Here is a 3,474-nt window from a genome sequence, read left to right on the forward strand (position 1 = left end):
CCAGACCTCCGTAGGTTCATAGTCCTCTCAGCTCCTCACGACTACCTCTATCGCCCCAGCGCTGCCACTGAATTCTTCTCTGGCACCCAGATCTGCATTTTAAAAGCCCAGCAAGGGCTCAACAGTTCTGGCAGGGAGGGCAGAATCTTTCAAAACAGCCTCTCCTACTTCGCACTACTTTGCAAACCCAATCAGCTTGCCTATTCTGCCCATTCTAGGCACTCCGCCCACGGGGGGAAAACAAAACAAAACAAAACAAAACAAAACAAAACAAAACAAACATATACGTATATATCACCACCAAGAACTCTTTTTCCATTGTATCCTTTCCTCTTCTTACAGATTTGGGATAGGGGCCATGAGTGAAAGGTAGGCACATTTCTCCCCCTCCTCCTTCCAGCCTCCTCTCGCTTTTATAAGCAATTAAAAAACCATTAGCTCAACGAAGGAATAATAATAATAGCAATAATAAGGTGGAGTGGTCGATTAGATACAAATTATCTCACAAATATTGTGTACAGCTTGTAGTAAAACACCGCAGACATTTAAAAACGCTATAGAAGTTTTTTTTTTTTTTAAATGCAAAACTAGTCTATTGTAAAACAGATTTCACCTGAAATACAGCTGCTATAACCAAGGCGCTGAAAGGTTATTTAGAGGCACACATCTTCTGTCTTCCCATCTCCCTCCCACAATCCCTAACCCGCCCCCAAGTTTCCCCACTCCTTGCTCTTCCTAGAGAGGAGCAACCAAACAAACCTTACTCAAAGTAAACAATATATATTGATCTGCAGAAAAGGTTGTAGAGAAAACTGTTGCCAGACCGCAGGGGATACGAGGACCTCGCCTGGAGTGCTTAATGAAACTGTGTATCAGCGTTAAGAAGCCTGAAATGCGTGAGTGTGTTTCCTTCCTTAATATACGTTAGAATCCCCTGTTGAAAGGGCGAGGGGTAAAGAAATAAAATATAAAAATATGAGAGAGAGAGAGAGAGAGAGAGAGAGAGAGAGAGAGAGAGAGAGAGAGAGCTACAAAGATAGCAATTATGAAGCTGGAGTGAAAGGAAGGGAGTTAGGAGAGAAAGAGAAATCCGCGCTGCCCCAGTTCGTTTGGCCGATCACTTGCTGGCTTCCCGCAGTCAGAGATCATGGCAGGACGTGTCTGTTTTCACGGTATGCGAATAAACCTCATGTGGCTGCTGATCCCCTGGTGGAGTCATTCTTTTCTCTTTCTGTCTTCTATTACAGAACCAGACACGCACTACTTCTTTCTCCAACTGGAGGCTGTCTGCCAGCGAGGAAATCTCCTGTGCGGCTGGCTTGGGACACTTGAGGAAATGCGTCTCCAGCACACCTTTGACACTCACCTCAATGGAGGTTCGCTTCTTGCGCTTGCGGCCTTGCGCTGCGATCTTGTCAATGCTGGTCGGGCTCCCAGTGGACGAATCAGCCTCCTCCAGCCACTTGTTCAGCAGTGGCTTCAGCTTGCACATGTTCTTGAAGCTCAGTTGCAAGGCCTCAAACCTGCAGATGGTGGTCTGTGAGAACACGTTGCCGTACAGTGTGCCCAGCGCCAGCCCCACGTCGGCCTGCGTGAAGCCCAACTTGATTCTTCTTTGTTTGAACTGTTTGGCGAACTGTTCTAACTCATCCGAGGTTGGTGTCTCCTCATCGGAGTGGTCCTGGCAGTGGTGAGAGCCTAGATCGCTATGGTCTGGGGGCTCCCGGAGCACTGGGTGTAGGCTCTGTGCTGTGGCAGAAGCCGGCGGTGGGGTGAGCCCCCCGTGCTCCAGCATGCCGCTCACGGTGAAGCCCGGCTGCGAGTACACGTTAAGGGGTTGGCTGCTGGACGTGATGGACGGGTTTGAAGCCGGGGTCGACCCCCAGGCATTGGGGTGGTTAGTGTGCGGAGAGTGGTGGGCGACGTGAGGCGAGCGGTGATGGATGATCGCGCCCAGTTGTAGGTCTTCACGCCCGGGTTTCACGTCCTGCTGGTCCAGGGGGCTGGTGGCCAATGTGGAGGACCATGGGCCTCCGTCGCTCAGACTGGTCACCCAATGGTGCCCGAGGGGATGCCCATTGCTAGGAACTCCCTGCAAGTAATCACTTTGGAGAAGTTTCTGAGGATTTCGGAAAGGACTCCCCTGCTGCATGCCCGCAGAGTCCGCATGGACCAGAGAGCTGGAACTGAGAATGCTGTAGGGATTCGAGGCAGCTGTGGCCATGGTCGGTGAGGATCCCCTACTAGTTATAATGTGGCAAAGGGAGCAGCTTCAGCCTTTGACATCTATCCTGCGGGGGAGCCAAAGCAGCCAGAGAGTTACCGACACCTACCGCGGCCAATCGCAGCGCGTCTCGGTCTGGCCAGCCGTGCGTTCGGCCAATGGCGGTGCGGGAGGCTGGGCTAGCTTTCCAAATTAGGCTGGCGAAGCTCTGAGAGTTGCAGTGAGACCCAAGCAGGAAGTGAATCAAATCTTTCTGATCGGTTGGCTGCCTCACGCTGAGTGGCAGCAACAGATTAGTTGGTTAACCCACCGCCACCACCACCTCCACCACCTACTTCGCCCGTGTTTGTAGTGGAGCGGGAAAAATGAGAGGGATGTGTGTGTTCGTGTGTGTGCTTTTAGGCTGATAGGGGCTGGGGCTGCAAACTGGCTTTTATATTATTTAGGTGAACCCAAATAGAGAACGAAAAAAAATATTAAGAAAACAACATCACTAGCTTGAATGTCATCTATATCTTAGTGGATATAGATTTTGCTCAGATTAATTTGACTTTCTGGGTTAGTTGTGTGTAGAGGACTGCAAAACAGAATCTGGCTACAGACTTTGAGCAAGGGAAATTCTTTGATAGGAACTGGAATCTAGAGTAAAGTCATTGGTTCCAGTAAGAGTTATTTTGACTTATTTATTTACTTTATATTAATAAGAAACTCAATACTAAGGTCAGAAAGCATCTAAGAAAGAGATGCCTAGTTTCTTCTGGAAAAAAATGATTTAAGGTATGAAGAACTTGAATATTCTGGAAAGTAAAATCCAATGTGATACTGGCAAAATTCAATTATTTTGAAGTTTGCCTTCCAATCTAGTTGGTCACTTGGAAGACTTGGTTTTTATTATGGCTCTATGTCAGCTCCCATCAGTGGTCCGAAACTTCTGTCAGAGGCAATGCTTGTAGAAGCTGGCAGCCCTTCCTCACACTCACCCCAGACTCTCAGCAGACCAACTCCCAATAGGTACACAGGAGAAGTTTCTGCTGCCCTGCCCAATGCTGTCCTTTGGGGAAAAATTTTTTTTAAATGTATTTATTCTCCCCCACTACCATTGCTGATCAGTTGAAGTAAATAGGAGTAGTTTAATGTACTCTGGAGATGGAGAGGGAGAGAGAGAGGGAGAAGGAGAGGGAGGGAGAGGGAGAGGGAGAGGGAGAGAAAGATTGGCATTAAGTACCACTACCCCCATCATCCCCATCAAG

At 48.6% G+C, this 3,474-nt stretch overlaps 1 protein-coding gene across 1 annotated transcript; it reads right to left on the reverse strand.

Moving 5' to 3' along the window:
- Positions 1-1,138: 1,138 nt before the first annotated feature.
- Positions 1,139-2,224, reverse strand: POU3F4 (POU class 3 homeobox 4; the record flags this gene model as incomplete). The annotated part of the gene is made up of 1 exon (XM_079765201.1): positions 1,139-2,224. The coding sequence occupies one exon, from the start codon at positions 2,222-2,224 to the stop codon at positions 1,139-1,141; it is 1,086 nt and encodes a 361-aa protein (XP_079621327.1).
- Positions 2,225-3,474: the final 1,250 nt, after the last annotated feature.

The sequence above is a fragment of the Cnephaeus nilssonii genome, assembly GCF_951640355.1.
Source record: "Cnephaeus nilssonii genome assembly, chromosome: X".
NCBI lineage: Eukaryota > Metazoa > Chordata > Mammalia > Chiroptera > Vespertilionidae > Cnephaeus > Cnephaeus nilssonii.